Source organism: Pleurodeles waltl, chromosome 8 (assembly GCF_031143425.1).
Source record: "Pleurodeles waltl isolate 20211129_DDA chromosome 8, aPleWal1.hap1.20221129, whole genome shotgun sequence".
Classification (NCBI taxonomy): domain Eukaryota; kingdom Metazoa; phylum Chordata; class Amphibia; order Caudata; family Salamandridae; genus Pleurodeles; species Pleurodeles waltl.
The window spans coordinates 98,941,518-98,959,354 of record NC_090447.1 but is presented as its reverse complement, the minus strand read 5'-3'; the positions used below and the strand labels follow the sequence as shown (position 1 = coordinate 98,959,354).

The 17,837-nt window shown below is 42.1% G+C and overlaps 1 protein-coding gene across 1 annotated transcript in view; it reads right to left on the bottom strand.

Moving 5' to 3' along the window:
• C2CD3 (C2 domain containing 3 centriole elongation regulator) overlaps window positions 1–17,837 on the bottom strand; it is a 348,142-nt gene that overhangs the window by 312,378 nt on the left and 17,927 nt on the right. The window contains exons 2-5 of the mRNA XM_069203824.1: window positions 16,848–17,117; window positions 15,595–15,752; window positions 8,591–8,787; window positions 3,231–3,469 (exon numbers count right to left, since the gene is read on the bottom strand). Of these exons, the coding sequence (XP_069059925.1) occupies window positions 3,231–3,469; window positions 8,591–8,787; window positions 15,595–15,752; window positions 16,848–17,117 (864 nt within the window). The remainder of the gene's footprint in view (window positions 1–3,230; window positions 3,470–8,590; window positions 8,788–15,594; window positions 15,753–16,847; window positions 17,118–17,837) is intronic.

Genomic DNA, 17,837 nt, shown 5'->3' with positions numbered 1-17,837 from the left:
AATTCTGTCCAGTAGTTTGGGCGCTATCGCTGTGGAAAAATAAATGAGGACAACATGTTTTGGGCCCCCCTCTTTTTCTCAGCCTCAGCTTGACGGATCACTCCTAAACTTTCCAGGCAACACCAGAAGTGAGTGTCGTAATGGCACCAAAGTTATTAGCAGAACAAAAAACACTTTTTCTATAGAAACTAGGTCCTAACTATAACTACCTAGTGGCAACTGCCACTAGGTTAAAAAAATAAAATAATAATAATAATAATAATAATATATATATATATTTTTTTAATTTTATTTGAGTTTGCCCATATTTTGTTTCTTTATAGCATACACTTATACCTTTTTTCTATCAGTTTCTTACCTAAACAATGTGATGGAATCCTCCTTTCGGTTCCTTGCATGACAACTTCCTGTTACAACCATGTTTAAAGCTGAGACAGTTAAGTCTTGATGCATTCTCAACTATTGCCTTGTTCACATGTTGCTTACTTGCAGCCCTGCAGTTACTCCTGTTGTATGTTTTTTCTGTCCTTAAGTTACTCCTGTTGGATATGCTAATCTGAAACTTCAACCTTGTTCACGCTTGTTGGCCTGTATTCCAGGAAGGATTTTCTCATCCTCACATGTTCCTTCCTGGATCGAATTGCTTTTTTGGTGATGTCCTGGCTTTCTGTCCATTCTGGAGCCAGAAACCGCTACAAAGAGCAGGAGGCCTTATCTTCAGCATGCAAAGACAATCAAGCCTCGTTAAGAAGACCTGCCCATGGCATTATTATTCAGTCATGCATGTGTTTTATACCTTATGAAAATCACAATGTGTTCCTATCTTTAAAAAGGAAAATGAAAGCACAGGGGGCTTTTTCTTTCCCCATTTGCTTTTCTGATTCAGTGGCTCCTGGCATATTTATTTGCCTTTTGTGCCCTTGCACGGAGTCTATGTAGTTCTCCTCTGTGTAAAACATATTCCGTAGAAAGCCACCAAGAATTTCAATAGCATTTTTGTCCACATCCTGCTCCTCACTGCTCCAGAAACAATTCTAACTAGAATGACACCTATATTTAAAAACAATAAGGCTGCCAACAACTGCTTTCAACTGTGTACTTTTGGTCTCATATGGTTTTGAATGGGACTCCCCATGGCACAGTTTGTCAAAACATGTCCATCTTGGGCTAGATGCTTGCTTTGAAAAAGAAAATGGTCAAATAACGTAAGATACTTCTCTTTCTTTAAAAACGCTGAGCCACAGACATACAGTATAACTGAGTGTTCTTCATTTGGAACATGTGCTCCCCAAAAGAACTCTTGAATGCATCCAGCACTCAGTAAAAACGTGAACAAGTTCATAAGATGTGTCCCACTATTAGTAATAAGATATTTACTATGCCCCAGAAGGGAAAGCAGTACTTTTTACTACTCTTAGGGCCAGACGTCTAAACATTAGGAATATCAAATTGGTATTCCTAAGGCATGAAAGTCTTCTGAGTTTCATTAGCGATTCCTAGTGGGTCGCAAACAGACCTACCTCATGCATATTAATAAAGTAGGTTGCAATTTGCTGGCCATTAGGAATTGCTGCCATCACAGATCACCATGTGTTTGATTGCTTTTCAATAAAGCAATCAATTATTTTAAATGCTGCTCGTTTTCCTTAAAGGAAAACAGGATTTGTTTAAACAGAAAAAATGAAACGTTGCAGTTTCATTTTTAAGAGTAGGCAGTGGTCTGCAGGACTTTTTTCGTTTTCTTTTTTAACATTCTCAAAGGGGAAGAGGTCCCAAAGAGACCCCTCCTCCTTTGCGGATGGGTCGTCACCAGTTGTAAACTGGTGGTAAAATATTACTGTTTTGCGACCGGAATTTGGTAGCAGAAGTTACTAAATAGCAATTTGTCTTTTGTACATTGTAAAAAGTTTTTTCTGCGGTCACAAATTTTCCTTTAAACCCCTTCATGTTTTGGTTGTGTGCTTGAACCATGACTACATTCTCAGGAATGTTGATTTTGTACATCTGCATATTGATTCTAGGATATTCTGTCAACCACTGTTTCATCAATGTTTTGTGGATCTTACTGTTGGATGTAAATAAAATAATGTTAATGTGTTTCATCTTGCCACTGCTATGTTTGATTTAAGTATATTATTATTTTATTAATTGTTTTTGGCAAGGTGGGTTACCTGCAATGGAGATGATTGCATTCTTTTTCCCACACATTCTAAGACATAGCCTCCTGCCCCCCTTCCAGTTATACAGTTATCTGTGGCTGGTTGATCAGACAGGTGTTGTCTGGATGACTTGCTCATTAGGCTGTTTTTTTGGTGTGTTTTGTTTGGTCGGAGCCTTCATATTTCGCATTTGTGGTCTTTTGATTACTTCATAAACACTAATATTCTGGCTATAGGAATATGTGAATGCCAATTTAAAACGCTTGATAGTTTCTCTCATTCTCCTAACCATATTGGCTGGATATTTCTATTCTAGTGTTTACTTACATGAGTTCCTCATTGCTTATATTTTATTGCTCCTCTTCAGCCATTCATGTATTTTCAATGAAGATATGATTCCACTTCTACAAAACTTCCATCACCTTCCTTCTTGGTGGGTGGCTCCATAAGACAAAGTGATTGGCTATTATCGAGTTTGGATGCTTCTATTCTGCAACAGCTACCCTGCTAGCCTCACCACTCCTCAATGTCAGGTGCTGTCCTTTCACTGGGGCACTCAATAGTTGCCGTAACATGGCAGTGCAAATCTTAATGGCAAACCGTGATGCTCAGCCTTCCACTTTTTGTTTATATTTTGGAGTCTGCATCTATCTATTTTTTCTGTTCCAGACATCTCCTTGTCTCCTCATTCAGTTAGATAATATGGTGGTGGTGGAACGAGACATCACTGCTTCTCTTCAGTCAGGTCTGATATAGGAGGCTAGTGAACTAACATAGACCTGGTTTATCACTCTTTCTGGGAGTCCTGCAGTGCCACTTCATTTTTATTATGAATTACTAATTAATTATTTTGGAAAGTAAAACCTCTGGCCAATGAGGGCTACAGACACTCAATATCATTTTGACCTCTGGGTCAAATTACAACTGAGATCAAGGTGATAGGCAGATATATTTGTTAAATGTGCATAAACAAAATAGATGACATGCTCCAGTAGGGAAAAGATGTAAGACTAAGAAGCTTTGAGGAACACTTAACAATCAGTAATTTAAAGTTGCGAGACAACCACAAACCTGAAAGCAGGTCCTTTGTTGGCGGGTTGCTGTGAGAAAGTCTGTGTATATTATGGTGATCGTCGGCAATTGGCTTTGTCAGTTCTTGATGTTCCGGATACTTCAACAGCCTGGGTTCCTTGGTGTCCTTTAAAGGTTCATCCTGTGCAACAGGTTCCAGGCTCAAATGGTGATGTGACTCAAAGAAACTGTCTTTGGAGGTATCTGTGTTCTCCTGGAAATACAAGTGATCTCTTCCCCTGTTCAAAATGAAGTTGTGTTTAGTAGTGAGATCCACATCAAGACTTTCCTTTCTACTTATATCTGAAATAGTTTTAAGGGACTAGCCATGTCCCTAAAGCCCAACCTTTAGTACTGCCCCAATTTTAGATAACATAATATAGACTGGCACTCAAAAGATTATGCCTTGTGCGCAAGCATTACTGCAGAAGGACAAATTAGCTTAGCATTAACAATGTTTCAGGCCTTACCTACTGTGGCTGGAGTTCAGCTGAGAACAAAACAACACAGTAAACACATGTCTACCATACATGAGTTATTTTCTTGTGTGATAATCTGAGTGTTGCAAGTTGTATCACTGAATTCACCTTCAGACCATGTGGTTAATTTTGTAGCAAACTGATTTGCATTCCACTAAGTTTTAATAACATTTTATAAACATGTATATATATTTAATAATTACTAATGGAGAGTGGAGTCAACAGGAGGCACAGCATGTTTCCTTGCTAGCCAATCCTCATTTTCATCAAAACAGTTCAACTGAATGTCAGAATGCCAGGGTAACAGGAGATTACTAAGAAACCAACATCTCTAACAAGTCTAAAACAAATTGGGAATGCTTACACATTTGTAACTGTGTCAGACATAGTTCACTGACAGGCGGCACACATTTTTGTTTTTTAACACAACCAATGGTTGGCAAGGAACATAAAGGTGTTTAAACAAAAATGAGGCAAATGACTCAAACATGTTTGTTGTGCATGACACCCCACCTCCTCCCAGCTGTTTGTAATGAAACCATGCAGGTATATAACCTATAGCCAAAAGTGAAAAGAGGAAGATGAGCACTGCAAAGGCAAGTCAAATGGAATAACCACAGAGCGCCCAACAGTATGCATTGGCTACTCTATCGTGGTTTGGAGTAAATATATTGTGGGAAAAGGTAGACTGTAAAAAGTCATGTAAAAAATTATGTCTGCAGAAACGTAGAATGAAAAAGTTGTGGCTAGACAAAAGAAAACTAAAAACACTGTGCATTACAGGGCAAGGTTAAGTGCACTGGGAGCATGGGCAAGGGGGCATCCTCTTGTTAAAGTAAAGAAGAGCATTTACAGTGAGATGGGGAACATGGTGGGTGACTATTAAGGAGTTTATAGGATTTGGGAAAGAGCAAAGTTAAAAGACAGTGAGGAGATGGTATAGTTCAGGGATTGGCAGTTGGGGCATAGTTAGGGGCTTTATGGTTCAGTGAAGAGTAGTGTTAAGGGGTTACTAAGGGTTTTTTCCAGGTTTGAAATTTGTAGGGCTCAGGTACGCACAGCGTAAAGGGTTGCAGTGGGTTTGTGGGGTTCAGTATGGGTAGCGTTAAAGGGTAGTAAGGTTGTTAAGGTTCAGAGAAGTGTAGCATTACGGTGTGGTTCATGGCTGGGTAGTGTAAAAAGGAAGTCATTTTTTTAGGTTCATGGAAGACTTTCATGTACTGAGAAATTGTACAATAATAAAATAAAATCATTACAATCACGAATCACAAAAACACTCTGCATTTAGAATACTAATGCAAATAAAATTACTCATTCATTGAAAGTATTGCGCTAGCCACCCGCAAGGCATACTCCGTTTGAGCGCTGTTGTTGAGTTACAAGAAGACGGAACTGGTAAACATCATGCTGCTACAGTACAGTGTTGTTCGATGGGACAATCACAAATGTAAACCAATTAAAATGGAGCATCCATTGAAAGCCATTGTAATGGCCAATCGCAAGACTTTTAGCACTAATAAACACCATGCACCTACAATTACAAATACAAAACAGACTGGATTAAGGAGACATGAATGTACGGCACATACCCCTGTTGCTTGTAACCTGGTTCTAAGCTACTATCCTGTTTATCGTACACTGCTCTTTACTATTGCCAACAAGAACGGCCGCTTTACGCGCTGCAGGTTAAGGTGCTGGTTACTTTGTTAATTAAAGCGCTTTGAGGTGCTATGGGGTGCTTTGAAAGCTGACCTTATGGCCAGGGGCTAATTGACTAATCATGCACAAGGGGTCCAGACTACTACGTCGATTTAAGAGGCAATTAATCTCTCCAAGTAACCCCTGGGACAGGCCTATTCAAGGAACACTGTAGCCATGGTGACAGTGAGGCTTCTAAGGAGTAGAAGACAGCTGCAGCAAATAGCAGTAGCTAAGATGCTGGTTAAAGTGCTAATAAAAACGCTTTTCTGGGCTACTAGGAGAGACAGTACTACAGCAGCAATCCTGTGCTGCTGATTAAGTGCAATTTAAAGTGCTTTGGGAAACTGTTAAGGTGCTTTTAGTGCAAACCCTACGGCCAGGGGCTAATCTGCTGATCGAGCATGGAGTGTTGGGGCCTGACTACTGCATCAAAGTGCGAGGTGGCTGTAATCACTCACCCCACCCTTCCCCACCCCATATCAATAAGGGATTCAGATCTCATTTTACAAAGTCTGCACTGTTTGTCCATGTCTCTGCACCTCCTACCATACCAATATGCATTCAAGAGAATCAGCCCAAACCTTAGCCCCATAAGCCGCTTCTTCAAGCTTTTAGAGAATGGCTGGGATAGAACCATTGGCAGCAGCCCAGGGATATTTTTATGTTGGTTGCCCAGCAACCATGGGATTTCTCCTTTAATGCCTTCCTGTCAGGTCTGCTGAAATGATTCTTACTTGTTTTAGTGAGAGTTTCAAGGTCTGTTTCAACAGGAGATTGGCAGACCATATATTGTGGTCCTCCAAGTTGTTTAGAGAGGTGGGTGAGAAACTGTGATCACGAGGAATCCTCCTGTATTATTACTAGCCAAAGAAGATGTTTTAAAGTCCTGGCCGGGAATGGTAGCATTAAGGTTTGGTTCAGAGTTTGTAGGGTTCAGACATGGGTAGGATAAAAGGGTTGTAGTGGGTTTATAGAGTTAAGGCATGGATAGAGTAAAAGCGTAGGAAAGGTGTTTTAGGTTTAGAGATGGGTAGCATTAAGGGGTTATAAGCGTTTATGGTTCAAGGATGGGTAGGAATAGTAAGGGGTTTTGAAGGTTTAGAGAGGGGCAGTGTTAAGGGGTAGTGAAGGGTTTTTAGGGTACAAGGAATGGTCTGTGAAGGGGTAGTAATAGGTTGTTAGGGTTTTAGGAAGGCAGCATTAGGAGGGTAGAAAAGGCTGCTAGGGTTTAGGATGTGGTAGAATTAAGGAGTAGTTGGGGGCTATAGGGCTCAGGAAATGGTAGGGTCAAGGAGTCCTAGGAGTTTCTAGGGTTCAGGGAAGGTGTAGTTTGTGGTTTCAAGGGCTCAGGAGTGGGAAGCGCTAACAGAGTATTAAGGAAAAGTTAGATGAACTAAAGAATGTGTGTAATTATCACAACTTGAAATGCAATACTTTCTGAATTATCATAGGTAATAATAAAGGATATGACATTTTTAAATAGACAATTTCCACTCAACTTTAACATAGACTACTTTTGAAAAGCAGACTTAATTACATACAACCACTATCACTATACACCCAACAACAGGAGTTGACTATTGAGAAGAAGAGCTCTGAAAATTAGCATATTAGTCTAAAGTCAGTGTACAAAGGTACTTGTGGGGAACAATAGCTAGTCATAATTGAATGGCAAACTCTGGTCATCTTGACAGAAATAATTCCAGAATATACATGGATCAGTCCTTTGCCAGCCCTCTAGGTGTTTTTGCCAACCCTCTGAAAAATCCCAATAGCTGCCTTAGTTTTCATGTCTTGCAGTCCTGTACTAGATGAGTCATGGGGTGAAAAGGAATATTAAGCCATTGTTACAGCCTTGTAGGGTATCTGATTTCTCCTTAAATACAAAGCGTGGAGCGAAAATACATAAAAACGGTGAGAGGGCTCAAGCCTGATGAGAATGCATGAAAAATCAGGATAGTGGGTACAAACTGAACATCTTGTTTATGGTAATTAATAGAAGCAGAGAAAGGTTGTCCAGCATCTGTACTCAAATTGAATCTCTTAGTTCACATTTTCCACCATGGCTACAAGCTTAGATTTAGGAAACTGTCTGCTGCTCTTGCTACAGATGTTGAAGGAACAAAAATATAAACTGTAGTTAGTTCTTATAATCTCTGTTAGGCCCCACAAGCACCATTGAGACATACTGCACAATTGAATATGGGGCTGCTGCATAGGGCGACATATGGAAAGACTCTAGCCATGAATTAAATACCCATTCCCTACAGGGTCATATCAAATAGTCCCAAAGATGTAAATCTAAATGATTTATTATTGTCAACTTCAATCTCATACACTACAAGATCAACCTTCAGTCCTAGCATCTTCTGAAGTGGCTGCAGCCACAAATTAAAGGGTTCCAGGTTTGCCCCTCCAACTCAGGATGGACAAAATTTCCAACAACAGTACTTTTTCATCAAAAGCTCGGACTGAAAGATGTTGCAGTCTGCAAATGATTCAATTAATCATAGCAATAAATCACTAAATATAATAACAAAATCAGCACATTGATCTGAAGTCTTCCATGAAAACCGGGCATGGTCAACTGGAATGACAGAAATATGAAAAATATGCAATGCTGTCCATCATACTGAGCTATTGCGAGTCCCACAATACAATCCCTTTGTCAAAAAAGACCATCTTGGAATATTCCCATTGGTAACCTTGAAGAGTTTTCCAGTTAGCTAAGTAACTGTCATTTCTTTTTGGAGTCCCACTTTTAAAACTGAAATGTGGCATAGCAGTTAAGTGCACTCAATATAATTCAGGGGCAAGGAGGCACATCATCCATGACTGAGTGGAGTTCAAAATAGTACTTCTCCACAATTCCACAGATGGTGGAAATATCTGTGAAGATCAATTGATCGGCTTTCAGCTTAAAATGTGATGAAACAGTGTTAGGCTTAATTAAGCTTTTATCAAGTTAATCAAAATGTTCTAAGCCTGTACTATTTATTTGGCCTTTATAGAGCTGGCATGTCACATAACCTTAGTAGAAAGTCATAGTACTTACATAGCATCATTTCACTTTTCAGGTGTCAGAATATTTTGTTCAAATGACGTACACACACTTTAAAAATCAAAAAAATAACCCAAGTGTTGAATTTCAGTGAGATCAATGAAGAAATTCAGAGTTACCTAGGTGTAGTGGCTCTACTGCTGCTTGCAGATTCTTTCCCATTCGCACTAGTTCCAGAGAGTTTATGTGGCTGTGAGGGAACAATGATAAGCTGGGGTCCTTGGGAAGAGATAGCGGTCTCTGAACTTAAATCTGTAGTAGGGATGGAAGTGCAGCTGTCATATGTTTCCGATAAAGGCTCTAAGGCTAATGACACCTGAAAAACAAAACCACACAAAATGGCTGTTGAATGCAGTGTTTAAATGAAGCAGTAAAGTACAATGGTAGCACTAAATGGTACAAGACTGGATTAGTCATTCCATTTAACAAACTTTAAAGATTCAACAGTCATTTCTTAAAAATGCTTAAGCAGATAGATTCAAGAAAACATTCTAATAAGTCAATGTATTCAAAACAATTTTGCACGTAGCGTCATAAAGTGACCACCGATGTGGGTGTTGCTGTGCTCAGTGCAAAGTGGTGAAGAACACATCTATGAAAAGTGCAGGGAGAGATTAGGAGACAGCAGCCAGTCCCAATTAGAGCTTGTGGCAAAAATCTTTGTTATTTGTTGAGTCCCAAAGTCCTTATGCTGCCTTTAGGGGAATCTATAAATTAATCCTAAATACCTTGTTGAGTAACTTGCGAAAAGGTGACCTACTGCTACTGACCTATAACTTCAGGGGTAATCACTTGGATAATCAAATCATTCTTAAAGGCAGATAGGGATATGCTGTGTTCAGAGACATAAGAAAAAAATACTCCTGTAGATGAGGGTCCAACTCAGGACTCCTTAGGCGATAGTAGTTTCAAGTATCTAATAAATATAATAATAAAGACAGGAAAGGCCACACAACATTTAAAGAACCCTTGGGAAAGGTCAATTCATTTACTACTGGTGGTGGCATGAAACTGTGGTGCAAAAAAACAAAATCCACTTTATTTCCTAGTACAGTGATCCCACAACTGGAGCATCTGTAATGAAGAAGAAATGCATCTATTGATTCGTATGTCGGGCAGCAAACTGTGGAGAAGCTTAAGACCACGAGTAAGAGGATGCACCGTGGGGCAGCAACAGTCCCTGTCTGGAGCTGCATCCAGTTGCATGGATAAAATAATCACAGCCACTATGTTTGATCAACATATTAGAGAGGTAAATGTCAAAATATCTCAGAATCGAGGTGATTTGACAACTTGAGCTGGCACCACAAGGTATGCAGCAGTGTGATGAAGAAGGGTGGCTGGTTGGCGTATGCAAGTATAACAGGTTTGGCAGGACTAATTGAAAGAACAGTAGGGAATTATTTGATAATTAAAAACATGCATACTCTACATTGTAAGTGCTCAAACTGCATTAATGGATAACTCTTCAAAAACTGGTCAACTTATGTACAAGATTGGTTACAAAAACTAAATCCACACAAGCAAATATCATAGTAGTACCAATATGTCAGTTGGGTAGGCGAGGTTCCTTTCGGTTGGCACACCAAAAAGAGGATAGAATGCCAAATAATTCATAAATATTCTGCCCAAATTAAGGGTGTCTATGTCAGGGATAATTACATATATGTGGTAAATCGATCCTACTAGACATGTATTGCATACATAATCCAGGCAAAAATGTGGTGCATATATTCTCAAGCATGGTAAACAATCTACACGAGTGGAGCGCAATCTATACGGGTGTAGCATCACAATTCAGAAACAGCATATATCATATGGGCTAAAGAAGTTATTCTGAATTCACAGGTGTAGCATATAGAGGGAAGTAGGACAAAGGAGCGCCATAGGCAGCTCCAATTATGATGACACTGTTCAATTTATCTACCCCAGTCAGGTCACTTTAGATTGAGTTCAATTTGTCTATCCAAAGGCGGTCTCTATAATTACACATTGCACCGATGTCTCCTCCACTAGCAAGTGTCCTAAATCAGGTCAATTTTAGGTCATTCTCATTCTAACCTGCCTACAAATACCTCCGACAAGTGACACATTATGCAATTTAGATCAGACCATGCTGCAGTGTTGTTAAGGTCTGGATAGTTTGCCCTTTCATAAAGCACATGACAAGGGTCTAAATGCAGATTGCTACACAAATTGTATTGCAGTTGGTGTGAAACTGTAGCATTTTTCAAGTGCTGGGGCATACCTTGTACCCCAGCACCGGTGGTAAGTCCCGGGAGGCATAACAGTCTTTCTGTCTTGGAGTTTTATTTAACCTTTTAAAGAAGGTGGTCGCTCAAATTCTTGAAAGGTAACATGCAATCTTCATATTTCACATCCCTCAATGACAGTATGTGCTACAGCTTTGATGGTTTTCTTGATGAGGTGTTAAGCAATCTTAACACCTGGTTTGGACAGCTGTTTGTTTACTTTTGCTTAGCATTTTGTTAGGAAGCATGGAAGAAAAAGTAGGGGGCAGGTGTATCCTCTCAGGTACTTCTTTCTCAGCGTAAAACAAATGCTCCTTCCGTAAGAGATTTCTTTGAGCCACTGATCCAGCTTGTTGAGAACCACTGCTGATGTTGTTCAGATGCTGGAATTATGTACATGTAGGAAGGTAGATTGTTTAACGGTCCATGAAGCAACCAATGTTCTCCTAAGCACCACGTGATCACGAAATAACAGCTGCCTAGTGGGGACTCTCCCGGAGAAAAGCTCTTAGTTATCATCCTCCATTTTGGGCAGCCCTCCTGTGTGCAGTAAAAATGGCACTGGAGCTGCTTCGCTGCCCTGTGGTGATGTTAATTTCCACCACGCCATACTTGTTCCACTCCAGCTTCCAGTAGAAATCCATTCCGAACTACCTCTGTATGTATGGCTAGTCTTGGCAAAGGGGGAGGGGGCACAAACAATGAGAAACCCTCTGCGTTCTGTCTTGCAGCCCCCCACTCACAGTCTGTGGTGCCAGTTTGTGGGCCGCTGATTTTTCTTTTCTTCAGAAATCTTAGCACTTTATCACATCATAACACCAATTATGAACCACTGACATGCGGATAATTATCATTGTGCAGTTACAATGTACATGAATATCCACTCAAAGTAGAAAGAAGTGGCGAGAAGTCAGGTGACCTAACTAGCGATAGCCAGATCTCTAATCCTTTCGTTAAGCCATGTCAAGCCCAAGTTCCCACAGCGTACTGTTTACAAGCATACAACACTAGTATAAGATGTACTTACGCTGTGGGCTCAAAGCATGAGTGTCCATGAAGAAATGCTAATTAAACGCATTATGTAACAAATCGGACCGCTGTGCCATGAGGTCCCCACCCATAATACAACATGAGTGTGTCTAGCTGGTAGGCAAATACTGTAAACAGGTTACAAACAATACAAACAATAACAACTGCTGGTTACTAGACATGCAGATGACAAATTACCATACAAACATGTCCTGACCGGCTTGAGAACTAATCCACATCAATCCGGCATACCGGCAGAGGGGCAGAGCCTATCACAGAACTCAGCCAAACGTACCCTTCAGTGCACTAGCACGGCATCAAATCCCACCAGCCGACACACACACCACCCCATCGCAGTGCATCACTCCCCCAGTGAACACCCATCTATGCTCGACCGAGTCCTCCACAGTGGAGTCCCCCTTCATATTCCGCAGATGCAACATCAGCTCCTCCCAGCCAGCTGACAACGGAAACGTACGCAGCCCCAACACCTCTTCTCTCTTCAGCGCTACTCCCTTGGCCCCCGCCCACACCTCAAAGGAGCATTTCCAGGCCTGCACCGACGGTGGGTCCGACGACTTCCACCTACAGGTTACTAAACGCTTCGCCGTGATGAGTCCCAGATCTGTAAATCGCACCTCAGCTCTATGCCGCTTGCCTTTGGGAAAAAGTCCCAGTATACACGCTTCCCAGGTGAACGGAACTCGCCGAGCCGTGCACTCCAACAGGTAGTCGACCACTATTTTCCAGTAGCGGCACAAAGGAGGACAAGACCATAACATGTGGAGCAGGTCCACGCCTACACAAAAACAGCGGGGGCAAGCTGCATCCTGACGAGCAAACTATCTGTTTACTAGAGCCGGAGTGAGATAGGCTCTGTAAACAATGTAAAATTGAATTAAACTAAATCTGGAATTACGGGGTATGCTAAGGTGGCCAGAAAGGGCTAACCTCCAATGCGCTTCTGAAATTGGGCTGCCTGCATCCTTCTCCCAGGCCACACGCAACGCACCACACTCCAGAACAGTATGCGTCCGCAATGAGTCTGCAAACCAGCTACTCAAGCGTCGACCCCTGCAAATATTGAATCAGCAAATGCGTGGAGGGAGCCACCGACAGATCTCCCCACTTGGATCTCAGGGCCCTCAACAAGGAATTATATAGGAGGAACTGTCCAGATGGCAGCCCCAGCTCCTGTAGCTTGGAGAACGAAAGCAGTTGGCCATCCTCATAAAGATCGCTCAACATACACAACTCCACTTCATGCTACGCGCGCAGCTCCAAGTCCAACGTAATCCTGGGGCCGCGCAGCGTGCCCAGCAGCGCCAAGGCCAGCTAAACAGGACCACCCGCCCAGTGAGCCGGAGGGATCTACGAAAACAGCTATACGCCACCCTGAAGAACAGCTGCCACGGGGCCGGGACGCGTGCAAGCGGATTAAATAAAAGTGAAACCTGCATCAGAGACCAAGGACCCCGCTCAGATGCTGTGTCAGTCAGCTGGATGCCCGCCAGCCACCTGGACACCCGTCAGTTTGTGGGCCGCTGATGGTGAAGTTATTCTCTAAATTCATCCCTCCCAGGAGACATGAGTAGAAAAGTCCCAGCAAGGTCAGAAAAAGTGAGTTCAGAAAAATAAGGTGCCTGACTGAGGTGGTCATTATTAACATGGCGGTGTGTGCCGCCATGCAGGCCGTGGCGGGAAATCCCGCCAGCCGGCATGGCAGCCCACACCACCACATAATGAACCTATCACCGCCAGGCTGCCTCCGTCAGGCAGCCTGGTGGCGGTCAGCATCATCACCCGACAGGGCAGCGGTGCTGCCCTTCGGATAATGATCCCTCAGGCTCCAGCCTTTCCCTAGTGGGTGGCCCACACCACCACATAATGAACCTATCACCGCCAGGCTGCCTCCGTCAGGCAGCCTGGTGGCGGTCAGCATCATCACCCGACAGGGCAGCGGTGCTGCCCTTCGGATAATGATCCCTCAGGCTCCAGCCTTTCCCTAGTGGGTTTCCCCGCCAGGGAAAGGCTGGCGGAAGGGGTGCACCGGGGCATTGGCAGTGCAGGGGCCCCTGTGCAGAGCCCCATCGCGCAGGTCACTCCATGTTTCCGCCCGCCCGCCAGCCCACAGGAATGTTCATAATACAGCCGGTGGGGTTCCGGGGGCGCTGGCGGTCACTAGAAAGACGGTTTCGACCGCCGTGTTCATAATGAGGGCCTGAGTTTCCAGATGCAAGCATTGTCCCTGTCTGCATGTCTCAGCAGAAATCCCAACATTCGCTTCCTTCATGAAGACAGCAGGGAAACAACATTCAGCTTGTTTGGTAACTCATCCACGTCCCTGGTTTTCCTTATTTCAATGGAGAGCATGATCTAAAACATCCCCTTGGATAACATAAGATTTGAGACACAATAAATGCAGGAAGACTCCAAGATGGCGGTGAACCATGTCAATGAAAAGAAGAGATATATTACCAGTACACTAGCCCACAGAAAGAATAGGAGTCAGGGCATGCACATTGACAGGGACTCTTTCCAAGGCTATGTACAGAGAAATACTCCTTGTGTTCAGGAAGTTCACCTGTGCAATTTCAGAAACCTTAAGCATCTCATTATACCCCATGCTTTTCTCAATGCTTTTAATAATACACAGGCATGCAGGTCTCATTAGATATCTTAACCTCAAGATCACAAAATGATTTGTTAGTATTTAAGCCCTCGTTCCCTGCTGTAAGCTACTACCTAGTATATTTGAATGCTAATTATTATTTTATATTATTCGCTTCCTATCGCATTACAACTACCAAATGGGAATGGTACTCAATTATCAACCTTGGACACCTATAAGGGAGTGGGCTCAAACCTGTGTGGGTGGAGTAACACAGGTTCAAAGTTCTGTGCCTCAGACAGGAGACACAGAAGAGTACAGATGAACCTTAGTTCCAAACCCGCAGGTGAATATTCTAGCGTTTTATTATCCCTTATTAACAATCTACAAAGGACATCTGCTGGCAAACCAACAGACAGGTATACCGCACTCTCTAGCTCATCTGCAATGTAGAGCAAGAAAACAATGAAAAGAAAAGAAGCACCTGTTAGTGAATCTTTTATTGTAGTGCAGATTAAATATTGAAACATTTGTTTAGCTTATTTTCTTATTATACATATTTATTTATACTTTGAACTTGCTCTTACCTCAACTGATCTCTACAATATGAGTGCCCACACCTACTTCTTCATTAAAATAATAAGTGTCTATTTCTCCATCCAGTTCTGCTCTAAAGAAAATGGATGTTTACCAATTGTACTCATGGAGGACACTTTGCACAAGATTATTATAGTGTATTTGTAAAATATACCTACTATGAACAGGGCTCTAAAATTTGTAAAGAAGGCTCAGTGATAGATGCCCAGAAATGATGACCTGGAAATTTTTCCATTCTAATAAATGCTAAGTGAGCAGGATAGCCATGATAGGTAGGTGTAAGAGCTAACAGTGTGGTCTAATCAGTACGTCTGCTATGATGTATAATACAACTCAATAGTCCCATTGATGAGTTCACAAATGTTGTCTTGGGCATGCAGCAGTACAGAACAAAAGTGTATGGGCAGGCAGGTCTTAGGAGTCTCAGAAAATATTCAAACAAGTTGGAGCAGGGATAATGACAAGACCAAATTCTCATTGCAGAGATTTGAGAAAGTGACTCTCAAACTAAAACGTCCTACTGTGTCACTTTAAAAAAGAAAAAAGAAAAACAAATGATTAGCTATACTTTTGGGCAAGGATATGTCACAAAAAAGTTAGTGAAAAAACTGAATAAAAACATTTTTGCTGTTACCTGAAGTTCTCCCAGTTTTTCAGATGTTGGTGAAACTACTGTGAAAAATCCACCGATGGGATGTGTTGGAGACAGCTGGGATAGTCCATTGATTTGAACTCGGCCAATAGGAAGATGGTCAGCTTTGGTCATGACTTCCAGCACAAGAACACCCATATCTATGGCAGAGTTGCATTAAACATTTTATTGCACAAGGTTTCTACAAGCACTAGTCAGAACATATCTACTAAGCTCTCAAAAGACACTCTTTGGATCACATTGTGAGTGGCAATAGTGCATAAAAATTGCAGAGAAATTTGACAAGAAGAATATATATAGCATTAAACTAAATTACCACTCCGTGAAACTCTTTTGCAATATTTCCCCTCATGTCTGCTAAATGTACATATCAAAAGGACTGACTTAGCACCGTTCCATTTACAATACTCCTCATGAATCCCTGCAAACCATCTGGGCACCATTATAAGTCAGTAATGACTTGTCTCACCGCCATACAAAGGGTGGCGGAAAAGGGGTGCCGGGGCCCCCTGCACTGCCCATGCACTTGGCATTGGCAGTGCAGGGGCCCCCATGGACAGCCCTGTTGCGCTTTTCTGGCAGTGAAAAGCGCAATGGGTGCTGTCACACCCAATGCACTGCAATATTGTCACCAGCTCTATTACGAGCCGGCATCAATGTTGTGGTGTGTTTCCCGCTGGGCTGGCCCAGCAGGAAACTTGTAGTGGGTACCGCAGAGGGATGGCCCCATATGTGGTCATCCCGACGCAGGACTTTGGCAGGCGGCCTCCGCCCCCGCCAAAGTCATAATGAGGGCCTGAGTGTGTTTACATCTGTAGCTGGTCTTTATCTGGGAATTACTTGTCAAGGCTGCATTGTTTGTCTGCAATTTGTAGGTCCCTTCTCTCCAACAAAAGAAAGACAGTTCTATTATGGATTATGTGGATAGGTGTATGGCCAGGTCCACACAATTTACATTACTGTCTTAATCAGCTATTACATAAAGGAACAGAATAAGTTACATTTTCACAAATATCGCTCTAGAAATGTCAATATAGAAGACCTTTCAACAAAGGCAGGTCCTATGAGATGATGTAGTGGAAACAAAAACACATTTTTGAGAGAAACGTTATGGGACAGACACTGGCATATTCTGTATTCTGATCAGACATAATAGGAAATATAAAGAAAGAAAATGGTGAAATGACTTTACTAAATTATAAATGGAATAAATATTACTGCATATCTAAAAGTACCTGTCAGGTATGAGCTGAATTGCTTAGGTCCACAGCGGATTGCAAACCGGGCTGTTGTTTTCACTGTTTTCTGCTCTGTCTGTGATGTGATACGTGGGCGAAATAGGGTCCCATCTGAGGTCTCCCCCCACCATCGAAGTCTGATGATGACGGAAGCAGGTGGTTTGGTGATTGTCCATAGAAGTTTACTGACTGTTATCCGCAAAAAGCAGCGTAACTGACCCTCTACTAGAGGAGGTAGACTTGTTGAGGGAGAGACGTCACTAATGCCTATAGTGAAAAGAAAAAAAACAAAAACACCGTCATATGAGATGACAATGTTAACTGGAGAGTACAACCCACGTAAGATTGTTGAAGAACAAAACCCAAAAACCCTGCTTCCATTACAACCTAAATCTGATTATGCTACTTTTTACCCATCTTTTCCATTACTGTGAATGCACAAGAAGAATCTTTGCATGAGGGAAAATAAAGCATTTAGAAAGAAGAAAAAAAAGAGTAAGCAATAATCATGATGGTTTTTACAGGGCTATGGTGGGGTATTCTCCTGCCAGGCACCATCCTTATATGCGGATGTCACCCTACTGTATCTCAAGGCCATCCACTCTGGACACCCTTCTGATGGATTAGCACTCCAAGAATTTGGGGATGCAACAGGACTATGCATCACTGGAGAAAGTCATGCATTTATCCCTTTAGACGTGACAAGGCTCAGAAACCAGTGGACCGTAGGGCTGGCCAACTTCCTTGGGAGGAGTGTGCATTTTAATACCTGGGCATCAGAATGTTTCACAAAACGCAGACTTATATGATGGCAACCTGGTGCAAGCTCAAACAGCGATACACACCCAGAGTTCTTTTTTTTTTTTAAATGCCTGCTTGCAACCACAAGAAAATCAAACCCTATCCAAAATGGTAATGCTACCATGCTTATTCTATTATTTTGTTAATGTCCCCTATGTACGTTTGTTCACGATTTAGACTGCATGC